The sequence below is a fragment of the Metopolophium dirhodum genome, chromosome 2 (genome assembly GCF_019925205.1).
Source record: "Metopolophium dirhodum isolate CAU chromosome 2, ASM1992520v1, whole genome shotgun sequence".
In the NCBI taxonomy this organism is placed as follows: domain Eukaryota; kingdom Metazoa; phylum Arthropoda; class Insecta; order Hemiptera; family Aphididae; genus Metopolophium; species Metopolophium dirhodum.
The window spans coordinates 9,860,993-9,877,320 of record NC_083561.1 but is presented as its reverse complement, the minus strand read 5'-3'; the positions used below and the strand labels follow the sequence as shown (position 1 = coordinate 9,877,320).

The following is a 16,328-nucleotide window of genomic DNA, read 5'->3' as shown; positions in this document are numbered from 1 at the left end:
ACACGCGTCATGATACAAAAATAAAAAATATTTATAATTCATATTTATACCAATTTTATCTTCTATATTAATAATTATAAATATATAATAATAACAGATTATTTTTGAGCAGCGGCCCACCCGGGAAGTTCCCGGCATTCCGCCGGCTGTCCCTGGGTATCCCTGTCACTGACACTAACTACATTTTCCTTGTATAAAATTATAACGGGGGCCAATTGTTCTTGTATATAATGTTTTATTGCAGTGACCAATATAATTGTCCATTTATCCTGCCAATATTATACGTTGTACCCAGTGGAGTAACCAAGATATCACAAGGTGTGGTTTCCACGGGTTTGGACGCTAAGTGTTCTTTTAATATTATACACTATGTTTTAAATTATTTTTAAAAATTCAGAACAAACTTTAATTTCATTTTGATTTTATGAAGCTGTTGTCTACAATATTGATTATTTTATTGCCTGTACGCGAGTGCGTGAGTAAGCATAATAATATGTTATCAACGCAGTGTTCATGTGCACGGTAGGCGCGATAGTAAGCGATGTGACACTTATGATAACTGGAAATTCAAAATATTTAATTTGTGTTTTTCAAATAGCAATAAAAAGAAGGAGGGATATTTAAAATCCATAAGTTCGTCATATGACTATACATAATAACGTTGTAGTTGAAACGTCATAATTTTCACTCAATGTGTTATTTACTGCTGTCTGCTACAGTGTATATTGTCTACTCGTTGGTATCCATGAAACGATATTTAATAAATCATGTAATAATATTTTAAAATAAAGTCCTATATTATTATTGTCTCTGAGTAATTATAATGTCGTGTCTAACCCTAACGTCTATAACATATCACGGCTGAAAACTGGAAACGACGGGTGATGACGCTATATACGCACACACTCCATTTACACGAGCGTCTGGTAAGGTAGGGGTGGTTTATTTATTTTGTAATTTTCTTATTTTTTTTATATAAAAGTATCCTATTCGAAGAGGGAAAATGTCGATTGCCCTGAGGCGTTGACGACACTTTCCGCTCACTCTGACACAAATCAAACGACCGCTTTTATGTCACTATATAGAACACACACACACACACACACACACACACACACACACACACATATAATATCTTACAAACTAAACAAGAACATAACATGTATAGTAGAACAGGTGTGTGTGTGTTTTTTTCGAAAAGAAACCGAAAAACTAGCTAGCACCGTTTTAAGGGTTTTTACAATAAATTGACCGCGACAAACATTATTATTCCACTTACACTCACACCACACACATACACTTTGTGCGGTCTACCGGGTCGGACAAACTCGTACCCTCTACCTTACCCATCCCACGTGAGAATTAAATTCGATTAAGACACGACGCCACGGCACTATATACTAATAATAATACGTGCGCGTTACGGTGTGCGGTCTGCAATCCGTTTCGTTCAGTTGTAGGCGACGGTGGCTAATTCTAGTCGTTTTCGTTGTAAAAGTTTCAAATGTAGGTGTAAGCGCACAACAGTGGTTGTAACTTTATGTACCGCATTACGACGTTATTATAGAATATTATATAATTGTAATGTAGCTGGATGATAAAACACTATCGGATAACACAACGTGTAGGAGTGTCAAAAGTTTTTTTTTTTATTCCATTTGATATTCAAAAAGTTCATTGGTCTCAAACCATATACGTGCATCACTCCCGTGCGTGGTATGCAATTTTATTGAAAGTGAAAACTTTCCCCCAAGAGCTTAGTTTTTCCTTAATAATTTTACATTACGCGCTTAAACGTGATTACCTCGCGGTCTAAGACACGCCACGCTTACACTTTTTAATATACTTACAGTCATATCCAGAGAGTTTTTATTTTAACTTCATACTATAGATTCTTAGCGGAGCAATTAATGTATTGATTTTACAATGATGTGTGTTATTTTTTTCTTTTGCGTCTGTCATGACTGTTTGGGGCAGTAACACAACAGTTACATCTTGTTCGATGGGAAAGTGAATCTAGTTGGTGCATTCGGAAGGTCAAAGTATAAAATTCTTAATAGTTTTCAAAAGCGCAGGGAAACTGAACTGTTCAATTTTTATAGCAAAGGATTGAAAATATAAAACAAGGTTCTACGTAAATAAGTAAATAAACTACTTTATTCACAATAATATCATCAAATGTACTTAATAATATATCATAGGCTGACTGACCATCGTCGCTCAGAATCGTTTTTCGTATATAATGATATCATTGAATTCAAATTTAACACCATCTATTACAGTGACCCGCTTGCAACCTACTGTACAGCAGAGCGACACTCACTTGCCCACCTTTTTTTAAATTTTTTATTGATAATTTAATAATTTATCATTTATTACATTTTAATGTTATATTAATTAAACATTAACAATATCCATTATTATAATATAATTATTTTCTATTCTATTTATTGAAAACTTTTTTGTCATTGCAAATTATTTTTCATATATATACAAAACAACAAAAGGTAAAATCCATATTTTGGATTATATTGTAATATCATCTCATAACAATATTGTACTTAATAAAATCCTGCAATTATGACAAAATAAACATTAAATATAAATTATATGAAGAAGAATATATTGAATATTTGAATGTCATTAATATTCCGTAGGACCAGTCACCAGTGTACCTACATATTATTCTAAATAATAGAAGAACATTTAAATAAATCATTATTAATTTAATGGATTTTATTAAATACTGAGTGCGAGAAACAATTTAAATTTCATTAATATTGTCAGAATCACAGTGTAAAATAAATTACTGAATCTGACACCAATTCACTTTGTGAGTTATATTTTAACTGTACTGTGTTTTTGTAGTCGTTGTAAAAGTAGGTACCTACTTAATTTATAAAGGAGTACCCTGGAGTAACGTTATGCTTATCTCAAAATTACCATAGTCCTTTGTTTAAATCACGAATGTCACATAAAATGTATATTGTTAAGAAACACGAATTTGGATTTATTTTAATAGTATTTAACTCCCGTGACATTTCGTGTCAACCCTACAAAAAACTACTTCTCAAACACTTTAAAATTAAGAAAATCCTATTACAATGTTCGATAAAACGGTCATTCAATATAATAAATTATCTTTATAGTAGGTAATATGTAATATGTTTATTTGTTTTAATTAAGAGAGAAAAAAAAATTTTGAAAATGATTTACTATTACCCATATTATATGTGTATTATATAATATTTTTTTTTAATAGGCTAGGCCAAAATATAATTTAAGTATTTACACAGAATGTAATAAATAAAAAATATAGAAAAAAATAAGAGAATCAATACAATATAATAAATTAATATCTAATATAAATACCTACTTAAGCAGTTATTTTTAATAGGTACATAATAGGTACGTATTGATTCTAATATTTCTATAATTTTAGAAAAATTATCTCAACATTAAATCGATCAAACCTTTATTTAATAATTAATAATATAAAGTAAAATATATTTTTAGATTTTAACTGTTTACTATCTTAATAGTTATTAGTTTATTACTTAAACATTATACATTTACTAAAGACAATGTTATACTTTTTCTTGCATAAAATTCAAAATATTTATTTAGATCATATTTAATGGACTGAAATCTTATACCTACCTAATTCTGAAAAGTATTTCGATTTCGATACCCAAAGCTAAAAGTAATACAAAGCGAAATTCAATTTTGGGTAGATCAGATAAATAGTTTCATGAAAATTGCTTAAATATTATTCTATAATATATACAAGAGTCAAAAACGAAACCGTATTCGATTTAAATATTTTCCGTGTTTCATGCGTATAAATTGTTTTCAAAGTCAATGTATAAACTATATACAAACAAATATAACGATATTATTGTCATTGGGCATATTATAAATATTTCAGAATAAGACAGCAGCGTCGGTGGCTTGGCCTGGACCAGTCGGTCCGTCTCCAGACAGCGATGGCTCGGCACCAGGTGGTTCCATACTCATACACCTGCCGGCTGACCCACATAGGAAATGGACGAAAAAAAATAAGGCAAGTGTCTGTTGTAATACTTGTTATTTATTATTATCTATATACAACACATGCCGTGTAAAAAACACACACACTATCATGTCACAAGTAAAATAAATAAATAAAATCCGCGTTTTTGTTGAACAAAAAAAAATATAAAAGTTTAAAAAGGACGTGTCCCGTTTGACAAAACGGAAAACACAAACCTTTTTCCCAATTTCACGCAATTCGTGAATCGGTCCATTACAATCTTACCATTATTTTCAGTAAAAAATGCAGAAGTCAGAAGAGAATAATCATGATCGTGTATCAACAGTCCCTTTTATACCTGACGGGGAAGGGGAGATCAGACACACATCAATTAATAAAAATTATAAAATGTATGTTTGCCAAAAGTCACAACGAAATATTGGCTATGCATACGCTATCATAAAATATTATCCATTATCACACGTGATAAAAAAATATGTTATTTAAATCCCTCCAAATGTTATCAATATAAAACATTTGTATGTTTAAAGCAATTTTTCAGATAATTAAATAATCTATTTTCTTGTAAGTACAATAATAGTACTTATGTATAACTAAAGTATATAATAATTGTGTGAATTAAACACACAGCTTTTTATGAGTACCTAATGTAAATAATTAAAAAATTATTTGGGACTAATTATTGACTTATTTATTTGTTATATCGAAGTGGTTAAAGTGGGGTTATAAGTACGCAAAGGGACTCAGTTTCCGTACTTTTGGCTGCACTTAATAAGTGTCCCCTATAACGTGATAAGCGAGTATGCTCAAGCATTTATGTTGTATCAAAATAATTATCTCCGTTAAAATAATTATTTATTTTCTAATCGTTATTAGTTTATAAAAGTGTTTTATTAAGAGGGTGCTACACCCGCATGCGTTCTCTCTGTCTAACAAACGCATAACATAGCAAATTCTACGCTCAGCAGATCACGTTTAACTCTATTAGCTTAAAAATTTGAGTGTATTGACCTCTTAGAAAAATTAAAGGTAAGATTATTATCTAATGTACCTCATAGGTTTTTTTCTGATTTAAATTTTAAAACAAATTATGAGTATTTTAAAATTGTAAATTTTTTGTAAATTTTTAAATACTCATAACTTGTTTTAAAATTAAAATATAAAAAAACACTGAGGTTCACTAGATACTCTTACTTCTAAATTTTATAAGAGGTCAATTCACTCTAATTTTTGATCTTCTGAACGAACAGTTTGCTATATTATACGTTTGTAAGACAGAGATAATGCTATGGGTGTAACGCACTCTTAAACAATTTTCAGTTTGATAAAAATATTATCATAAAGGTACTCTATACAGTACATAGTTCGATGTAATTTATCATATAATTTATTATTGCACATATTTTTTATGATAAGTATTTAATATGATAACAGGAACATATTTTATTTTATTAAATATATTCAATTTTTTTATTATTTATTTATTTATTTATTTATAGTGTGATCAACGGGGAATAGCCCTTTGCAAAATATAATTATGTGACAATATTTTGTTTTGCCATTTTATGTGTAAGTAAATAAAATTAATATTTCTATTAGTATAGATTAAATAATCGTAAGATAGACCAATACACTAATTTATTACTCATTATTTGGATTTGACCTAATAGTGGCGCATTGAGACAGGAAGAGGTGAGAAATAAGTATCTACTCGCCTCCTGTCAGAATTCACCACTAGTGCTAGTCAAAACCAAATAATAAGCAATAAACTATTGCATTGGTGTTGCCTATGGCCTATCTATAGATTTATTTAATCTGTGCGATTAGGTTTATATTTTATACTGTTTTGTTTCAAAAACATATTGTTTTACTTATGGTTTAATATTTTATCGTGTTTCGATTAGGCACAGTTTATATTCTGTATGAATGATATGATAATGGTATTAATTTAAAAAAATGAGAAATGTACATGTTAATTAAATTAATAATATGGGGTACTAATTTAAAGATAAGAAATACTAATGAACACAAATACCCTCTTACGCCATCAGTTGCGAGTTGCGACAACATAATAAAATTAGAATTTTTAAGTAATAAGAATTATGGAGGTTTATACTCATGGAACGTACAAAAAAAATATAGATATCACAGTGTACCCTTTGCGATTTCGTGCCACTCTAATTCCTGAACACCTATGTATGTATACACCTATTACATATTATATATAATATATTTTATTTATTATATTATAAATACGTGTCGCACCGCCAATAGCGTCGTTTACGAGGTTATGTCGTGTACACGATCACTGCAACCTAAAAATCGATACCTCCGAAAGTCCGAACTAAAATCCACCCGTTGGGATGTTGGGTAATGCGTTGGTAAATTTCATTACGAGTGACATTACACCGCCGAGTCACGCAATTATAGTAGCCAGTAGGTAGGTACCTACATTACGTGTATAATAATTATTATGACGCCTGCACGCGTGCAGGAAACCCGTACAAGTATTTACATTTTATATTAACTACAGTGCGGATAACTCGAATGCAAAACGGTGTCTCTAGTTAATAATATGCGTTAGCTAATAATAGTAGGTATTAATCTCGATTACTCACGAATCGTCAACATCGCGAAATTTGTTTCTCCCCGTCAACCCAATTCGAATTATTATGATCCAGACCGTACGCGTAATTTTGCTCAATATACGATTCCCACCACCACAATAATAGGTAATATTATTTATTAATTTCAATAAAACGATGAGAATCCCAATTGAACAGATGAATACTTAGATCAAATATTATATAACTGCAGGTTAAACAAAACAGAATATTAAATAAATATATTTATATGATAGAGTAATATGTAGTATAAATTAAAAAGAAAACAAAAAGGTAATTAGTAGTAAATAATAATAATAGATGTCTATAGTAATTACAGACATTTTAATTATATAGATTAAACTAATGAAATAATAAAATATAGAGTAAAACTTACCTAGTTTTCATATTTAATGGATCTGAGAAATCAAAGCCAGGTTAATTATTGTGTGTAGGGACATAGCTAGATAGGGGTGAGTATTATGCAAAATTAGTAGGTATTATGTATAGACATATAATAGAATATATAATCTATTATATGTCTATGGTATTGTGATATGAGATGTAGAAAATTATGCGAGATCTGTGGACTGTGATGATGAAGATGGACTTAAACTAGATGCGATCTAATAAATACATAGGATTAACGTGGCCATTGATAAGATTGTAAATTAATGATATATCCGCCACTTCACGTAGTCTTGTGGCCAAAGCGAGCAAGTTGAGTTGTATACGAACTGGATGGTAGTTGTGGGGCTCCAAAGGGAGATTTAATTTAACGGCTACGAAATTCAAGGAAGTGTTTTTGAATTCGTTTAATATACTTGTATTACAAATTAAGATTAACGGTATTATAGCCTATATGTATATATATGATCAAAAGGCCTTCTATATCTGTACATAATCTGAATTCCGCAGAGCATAATGAACCAAACCAGTAGGCAGTAATCATTATACCAGATATTACGCAAATACCTAGATAGTCCAACTCAAAATACAATAATTCTACTAAAAAATTACAATAACATGAAGCAGATAAACACACAATTATTGCATCATGTAATATAATATTAATATACATTATACATATACAAAAAAAACAAGTTATAGAACTCTGTGATCGTGCTAAATCCCTGGTTTCCAAACGTATTTCAATACAATGCTGAGTGCATTAAACTAATATTCCATTAACAGTTTATGTACAATAATTACGGACAATAAATAAATATGTTAATACAATCGCAACTATTTATTAATAATTACCAGACGGACACAAGGGGATATAAATTATAAGGTGATCTAAACTTATGTTTAGAAACCTATAAAATTGTTACTTGTTGCGAAATCTATTAATGATGACATGCGGTTCGTAGTAATAAATGCATCGATTCCCAAAATAGTATATTTATATAGAATTAATTGTCAAAATGAGAAGAGACAATATATACGTAATTTATCTGAGCCATATAAATAGAGCCTAAAACGAGGATGATTATTTATTTCTGACGAACATTTACTGAGTTTGTGTAACCACATTCACGTCGACCACTGACCAACATCAGATTTAATTTCGTAAAACACTTGAAATATTTTCGAGTTATTAAACAAAAAGTATTTGAGAATTGCTTATACATTTTTTCAACTTCAAAGCGAAGTCCAGTCCATTCCAACGATTGTTAATATTGGCACGCAACATATACTATACATACCTATATAAAAGAGTTCGGAATCATAAAATAAACGCTCAACCACTATTTTCGTAGCCCTTAAAACAATATCTGTACGGTACAAGAACAACAATATAATGTTATACATTATAATGGCCATTATATCCGAACGCGAGAACAAACAAAAATGTTATTGTATATAAACGAACCTACTCACCGCGCACTTTTGCACCGGTGCCATTGTTATATTCGCGATAATATTATGGTTTTAAGATTTTTTTCCACGCTCGACAACTATTGAATTTCCATTTATTTTATTTTGTATTTTTCGTCTTGTTTTACTAAACTCCTTTGATGTCACGAATAAATTACAAAATAAATAAATTCCCGATTTCAGATTTGTTATCGATTGTGAAGGTTGTGTACATATTGTGTACACCTATATATGAAATATGAATATGTTTTAAGCATGTTACATATTACATTGTACATGGCTATTTATGTCACTGAATCGTGGGTTTGCGTGGTATCCACAGCTGATGTTACCATTTTGTTTTTTTATTATGTTTGCCGTTATATTATATATAAATGTCTAATATCAATTGTATCTAGTTATATCATATTTATTTACGTATGTTATGATACCAAACCATATAATATATAAATTGTAATATGCTATATTATGATAACAATTACAATGAATATTTATGAAGTTAATTTCAGAGTATAATATATTTTCAATTTTCATAACCATTTCGTCGGGGTGAGGATAGATTACATTGAATCATACACATAATATTAATAATTTATTTACCATCCAAATAATATAATATTGTTTATTCTCCAAAGTAACATTTGGTAAAATATGTTGGATACAATTGGATTTGTTAGGTATCCCGTTGCTTTTGAATTTGGTTGTTAGTATATAAAAATGTATAGGTAGCCAGGTAGGTTAGGTTAGGTACGTGTTGTTTATTTGCTTTTTTTATCAAAAGAACCGATAAATCTAACATACTTATAAAAGATAACAAATATCATTATTTATTTAATAATATTATTGAGCTTATATACAATTTAAGTTATTTAACAACTAAAATTTCATGTTTCTGTTTCGTTAAATAAAAGTACACAACCATAATATGTCATTTAAATGCCTATTATAATAATGGTAATTATACAATAAAATAACGATAATTTTCAAATCAAATTATGGGGAGAATAATTTTCAAAATTGTTATGTTGTTATTTTGTATAAAGTCGGTTAATGGCATACCATGAACTTCGTAATATTATATTGTTGTAATAATATAATTTTATATAGATAGTTATACCTATATAATGGTGTATCGTATATCGTGTTGTGCATATTATATACGTACTATATGTATATTGTATATACTATATTAAACAAATATATTATAATCATATTTTATACATATATGCTTTCTGCCTAATGAAATATGCATCAGCTTTAAAATAAACTGTTTACTTAGGGAACTTCTGGGCTTTTTTTCCCATGCCCTTATATTATATTCATAAATTTCAAATAAACATAAAGAATATAGATATAGATAATCCAAATAATAGTTAGCTAGGATAATAATTATCAACTTGTACAATATCGTATTATTATGGTAGGTAGTTGTTACGTGTTAGTTTAATAATAAAAAAAAAACATTTTATATTTATATTTGTTATACCTATAACCTAAGTAGTAATATATATATATATAGATGTCTACATAAAATAATATATCATCAAATTAAAAACTTGGAATGCTTATAGAAAACTTTGACCAATTAAGCTGTAAGACGAGAATACGTTTTATTATAAATTATATCTATTATAACTTTCTGCATGTTATCAATTTTTTTTCCAAAACTTTTTTAACTTTGTTACTTTCAACTATAAACTTTCAAAGTTTAAACGTATCATATGATAATTATATGTGTGTGTACTGTATGTAATGTGTATTTACCAATGTACATGTAGAACACGTGGACAATAATATAATATAATATAATATTTATACTTAGGTACTAAGGTACCTACCTCATTATATAATCAGATGTTCAACATTAAATAGTATAATTTTAATTAAATATTCAAATAAGAGCTTAGTTTACAGTATAGTATGCGATTTTAATTTCAGCATGGTTATTGCAGTATTTCCAGTGAAAAAATTTCATTAAAAATGATCTTACAGTTGAATTGTCATGTACCCGCACGACATTAGAATGCTATCAAATATTTAATAAAAACCCATACGAGCAACTCGAACGGCGTTGTTGAATATTTCAATTGTGCGGTGCGCCGGTGCATTATCATAATATATTTATATATATATATATGTAATACTAATATGTATAATATTATGTAACATTGTACATGGTAAATTGTATATTGGTATAGAAAAACGGTACTGTATACCACTTGTTAACAAATAGTTTAAACGATATTACCGTTATTTAACTCGCGCATCCATACTTCACCGTTCTCATTTGTCATTGCTTTGCCTGACTTATTAGCAGAGTTAGGATTTTATAGCTCTATAAAACATTTAAAAAAAAACAACCTTTGAATTTAATATGTACGTACTTATAGCTTATGAGTCTATAGCTATAATAGATTGCAGTTAGTTAAAAATTATTAACTTTAAGAGTATAATTCATTAGCGCGTAAATCAAAAATTACGATGCATAATAATGATCGAGCCTTTAGTGAACATTGCATGATACAAGCCATATATTATATTATATATATACCCAAAATGTACCCTTAAAATCAAAAGTATAGTTAATACTATAAAACAAAATAAGATGAAATTTTGTCTATTTTAATTTACGTATGTAAATCGTATTTTAACCTAACATCAGCTTTGTATCAGATCGATAGGGAAAAAAATCGAATACCTATTTATAAAATCCAAACTCTGTTTAGTAGTTATTAATGTCTTTAGAATTAAATAAAAAAAAGGACTATGCTACAATATATAATACATAAAGATCAGGGTCAATGATTGTGACATTGCCGTCCGTAGTAACGAACCGTCGTCGTCATATACATCCCCCTTCCCCAATTAAAGGACTGCACAAGGAAAAATTTCGAGTAATTGGTACCAATGACGTATTTGAGACTACATTTATTTTTAATGGGAACAAAAATGTTCATAAGCCCATCGTAGCCCAACCTAGTCATCCTACCCACATGGCCACATCCTCTTAAAAAAAAACTCATATTTCAAAAATAACAATTTTATTATTCAATGTAATGGAAATACAATTTGCATAATATAGGTACTCGTTTTGGTATGGTGAACGAGAGGGAATAAGACTAATCCGCAGTAGCGCCATTTGAGGTTTTTTTTTAAAGAGGGGTGCCAACGTTTAAGCAGGCCAATTTTTTTTCAACTCCAGGTCACTTTTTCTTCATAGAATAAATAATGTGGTGCACACCAATAAATAATAAAGGTTTATCTATAATTAATACCTAATAAATATACATTACTCTCATTCTCATACCTATATATTATACTAAACGCATTAATATGGTTATTATAATGTATTTTAACTTTTATGTATCGGCCATCATTTATACATTTTATGGTAGGCAAATAAGACATAGTAAAAAATGGGTGCCAAAGTATACCCTTACATCCCCCAAATAGCACCCCCGCTTTAATCCAAGTACCATCTTACCGATAACGATCACCATGTACTATATGTTAGAATATAATAAAATACGAATTTGTTCAGGTGCATTATATATAGCCTAATATAGCCTATATTTTACACCTATATAACATATTATATTATATAAGCGTTGTTCGGGTGCATACTGAGGTATATACATTACACGCGTGTATCAGAAGTAATAAAAGAAATTAAAAAAATAGTAGCGATTTCGTACAAGATTTCATACACCTATATTATTATACTACCTGCAGATATATATTATATATTATTTATATATGTGTTTATTCTTCATACGTATTAAATCTCGAAGGTATTCCCATAAGACACATAATACTACGTACCTACACATATTATGCTATTGCACTATACAGTATGTATATAAATACGCTATCTCGAGTAGTCATCCTCACGCGTTTCCCCATTTATCTCCGATTATATCCTTTTCGAATTCAAAACTTTTGGGCAGCCATCTATTGAATTTATCTTAAAAGGAGTTCATGGCCGTATTCAGCATACAATTTTTGGGATTTAGTGTGCAAAACCACTATAACTTTTATTACCACGATGGCCTACACTTTTTGGATCTGAAATCACATATTTTTTAAACATATATTATTTTAATTTACACAATATTTTATCTGAGTATTAGAAAAACTACTGAAAATTGGAAAATATATAATGACTATTACAATACAGCTTACATTTTAACCTTAACAAAATTGATTATTTTAGTTATTTTTTAAAACTAACGACCCTAGAGACTTCCAATTATAGTTTAATAATTTTATATAATATAATAACTATAAAGTATATTAGGTACCTATATAGAAAGAAATAATTTTCGAAACAATGTGATCGCATTTTATTTTTATGAGAAACATAAAAGTCAACATTTTAAAAATGTCCTATAAATATTTCAATAAACCAAACTCTGTTCAGAATCATTTTTAAATTTGATTTTTATTAAATTAATAACAGAAGTACCCCACTGAAATCTCCTGCAGTCCGGCCTTTTGTAAATATATATATATATATAATTTATTACACGGCATAACTTATAAGTCAATATAAGTATACATTATTGTTAATTGAAAAACTTTTTAACATATTGAAGGAAAAAGAACATTTACCTAATCATTTTCATTTAAGAGTGTAGGATCAAGTGTTTCAGTCAATCACTTATTATAATTAATATTTTAAAAGAAACTCATAAGCAAAGAAACCACATGTAGGTACTTACCATGTTTTCTTATTTGTAAAATATACGTATTATTGTATTAATAATTAATATACGTAGTACGTACCTAGAAAGCAATCCTAATTAAATTTTTTAGGAGCCTCCCCTATAATTTACCACATTCAACCATTAAAATTAAAATTATAACATCGGGAGAAAACGATTGCGGTCCGTCAATTTATGACAAAAGATATTATTTTGAATCTAAAAAATAACACGATTTTGGACAAATTTTAGTGAAACGTTTTTGTGCCATGCAATCTAGTTTTCATCTACGGTCGTGGATCTAGTTCATCAGTTTTCCCTCAATAATTGTCACTCAAATTATCTATTTGTGCAGAGTTTTTTTCACATATATGCTCACCAGAAGGCAGAAAGATTCATAGGCAGATTTTTTATCAGATGTCGTTAATATTTGCACTGTAGTCTTTATTTGTTTTAACCATTTTATTAATCCATATTTCCGCTATCTAAACCAGTAATTATTTGTGTTGACAACCATTAACTCTTATCCACGTTCTGATGAAATTAATTAAATTAAATTTTCCATGATTTAAAGATACTAAAAAATAGTAATTATAGTAGTTCACTATAGTAACTTAACACGTGTACTATAACTGAAGTATTTGACTGATATGAGTTGTCATTTAATACGCTCAGAGTTTCCACATTGTCAAAGTATTATTTAAACATTTGGCTACATTTGTCCGCAATCGTTTCGTTTTGGGGGTTCATCGTTACAGTGTAACCGTCCGCAATCGTCTATCACCGATCATAACTTATGGAAATCGCTTTGACCAGGCGTTAATAAGCAAATAAATATTTAAACATTAATGTAACCCGTGCTTTTGTGACCCATCCCCCCAAACAGATCCACGACGCCTTGTCGTTCGGGGGTGGCGACGGCGACGACCGGAGACTGTACGAGCTGCAGCAGGGCGCGGCGGCCAACACCCTACTGTACGTGGGGCTGTGCTCTGTGGCGCTGGGCCTGATCATAGCGTTCGTGGGCACCGGCGAGAAGGGCTTCAAGACGGTCCAGCTCCGGTTCATCGGGCCCGGCATGATCGCCATCGGCGTGTGCTGTTGTGCTGTCCGCATTATGTTGTGCTTCTGTCCGCCGACGTTTTGCTTCAAGCGCCGCCGGCACAAGGGTGGCGGCGGTGCTTCCGACAAAATGGCTGAGTTCTACAAGTACATGCCGTTCCGGAACCATCCGATAAACGCCAACTCGGCCGCTGCCGAACCGCTCACCGGAGTCGTCGTCGAGACCGTACCGATGACGGTCCTGAAACCGGCACTGAAACGCGTGTCCATGGCCGCTGACCAGCAACCACAGATTGTCTGTCAACAAGTGAGCCCCCCATTTTTATGTTATAATGGATACCTATATATCTACGTGTAAAATATATTATGTAGTTGCTATATAGGTACGTTGGGCCAAAGGCCAACTATTCTGGATGGTTATAGAGGCCCCCGTATATGTTTAACATTTGAAGTTGGTGAATAAACGATAGGGGGGACCTGGTTGCAGTATTGTGGTAAACAGTTCCAAACCGTGACTTTTGGTTTTTTGAACGGTAAAAATTAGGCAAGTTTCAAATATGGATTAGACGATGCACGTTAGGGGTAACCACGTAGGAGGATACGTGAGTTTGATGCAAACCTCCCATTTTGATTTCAACCCCACAACCCCCTCGAAAAAATAATTGTATATTATATTAAACAGTTTTTAAATTCTTAAAAGCCGCCTGAAATGTTCAGAAATTTAAATTAAAGTTATAATACATACACGAAACGAATTTATTTAACAAAACGAGCATTGAAATAAACAATGCATTAAATTTCCAGTCCTACATTATTGTATAAGCTACAAACAAATTTAAAAATCCTCCCACCCCACACTATAAAAGTGTATCACTACGCCACATCACCATTGTATATCTGTAGTATATATTATATATATTAATTGTGTCTTTTCAAATTTATATTTACTTCAATACGTTTATTAAAGGAAACACTCAAAAACTAATTTACTAAAACTTCCACGCCCGTGTTAGACTTTCATGAAATCTAAAATGTCAATATTAAATTTACTTAGCACGGAAGTGTATATTAGTCGTGAAACGTATGGCGCTGATTTTTTTATCCTTCTATTTATAAACATGTACGAAAGAGAAACGTTCATTATTATTCGTATTGTTCGTTCAGTGGAAACCATAATGCCACTGATCTAGCACTGACATAAAATTAATATAATAAATAAGTACTAGGAAAATGTTTAAAACGAAAATATTTATACATAAAAAACATCCACTGTATGGTGCAATTATTATTCTCTGAACAAAACAAAAAAAATATCCAGTCGGGACGAAATCAAAAAGACTATAAACTCGTTGCACAAAATTAATTTCAATTTTCAACCTTTAGATTTTTATAATACCACGTACTACCGTGTACTTATGGTTTGATTGTATTTAATAAATTAACATTTATACACTATATGCTGTACCAGATGAATAAAATACATAAAGTCTGAAATACATAATTACAGAAGTAGGTACAAGTACAAAAAAATTATATACTATAAAAAATAGTCTTGCGAAGATTTGAAATTCCAACTGTGATCTACTAGAAAATTCGATTATGCAAACAATTATTTTCATCCCCTTGCTAAAGATGTTTCTACTATATGTTATGTCCCTAAATCATATTTTAAAACTTTTGTAATACTTTATTACTGTTAATAATTCCTATGAATTTTGGATACTCACATATTAAAAGGAATTGACCAAGGCCCCCGAAGACTAGACTTTCAAAGTGGGTAGGACGTTGGTGGTCGGGCAGTTAAAGACCAGCTCGTGCGATTGTGCGAAGTCAACACGTGTAAAATGAATTAAGTACACAAATTACACCGATTTTAATTTCACGCAATAAAGTTAATTTTCTTAATATAATGTATAGGTATATTCGCATATTTAATTTTGAAGATGTACATAGTATATATAACTGCTGCAGGGTGCGGTTTTTCGTACCCAGATCCTCCCTTGTTCTGGAAGAAATCGTCGTATTACGTGCTGAAGAAAACTATGT

General features: G+C 30.2%; 1 protein-coding gene across 6 annotated transcripts in view; it reads left to right on the top strand.

The window, feature by feature from the left end:
* The window catches only part of LOC132937915 (uncharacterized), a 61,739-nt gene that overhangs the window by 40,151 nt on the left and 5,260 nt on the right, over nt 1-16,328 (top strand). For all 6 annotated transcript variants that reach the window (XM_061004518.1, XM_061004515.1, XM_061004519.1 and 3 more), the window contains 2 exons: nt 3,929-4,063; nt 14,107-14,589. In XM_061004518.1, coding sequence (XP_060860501.1) covers nt 3,929-4,063; nt 14,107-14,589 — 618 coding nt within the window. The remainder of the gene's footprint in view (nt 1-3,928; nt 4,064-14,106; nt 14,590-16,328) is intronic.